The following is a 482-nucleotide window of genomic DNA, read 5'->3' as shown; positions in this document are numbered from 1 at the left end:
TTACAAGGTAGGGGGGCCTGGGGTCCTGGGTCTGAGGGAGGAGGGGCTGGGGGCCTGGGCTCCTGGGTCTGAGGGAGGAGGCAGGGGCCTGGGCTCCTGGGTATGAGGGAGGAGGGGCTGGGGGCCTGGACTCCTGGGTCTGAGGGAGGAGGCTGGGGGCCTGGACTCCTGGATTTGAGGGAGGAGGCTGGGGGCAGGGACTCCTGGTCTGAGGGAGGAGGCTGGGGCCTGGGCTTCTGGGTCTGAGGGAGGAGGCAGGGGGCAGGGACTCCTGGTCTGAGGGAGGAGGCTGGGGCCTGGGCTTCTGGGTCTGAGGGAGGAGGCAGGGGTCCATACAACAAAGCCAGATTCCCATGTCATGCCCTCCTCTGACCCCAAACCCCCCAGGAATCCAAGCGCTTCGTGCAGTGGCAGTCCTCTATCTGAGCCTCTTCTCCACGCCAGACGGGAGCCGGTGCCCCCTCCCCGGTGAGCGAGAGCGT

At 67.6% G+C, this 482-nt stretch overlaps 1 protein-coding gene across 1 annotated transcript in view; it reads left to right on the top strand.

The window, feature by feature from the left end:
* The window catches only part of TTYH1 (tweety family member 1), a 23374-nt gene extending 22898 nt beyond the window's left edge, over positions 1-476 (top strand). The window contains 1 exon segment of the mRNA XM_015561449.1: positions 388-476. Coding sequence (XP_015416935.1) covers positions 388-472 — 85 coding nt within the window. The 3' untranslated portion in view covers positions 473-476.
* Positions 477-482: the final 6 nt, after the last annotated feature.

This window comes from Myotis davidii, unplaced genomic scaffold (assembly GCF_000327345.1).
Source record: "Myotis davidii unplaced genomic scaffold, ASM32734v1 scaffold1097, whole genome shotgun sequence".
Lineage (NCBI taxonomy): Eukaryota > Metazoa > Chordata > Mammalia > Chiroptera > Vespertilionidae > Myotis > Myotis davidii.
The sequence above is the reverse complement of the archived record's forward strand: the minus strand, read 5'-3'. Positions and strand labels throughout refer to the sequence as shown.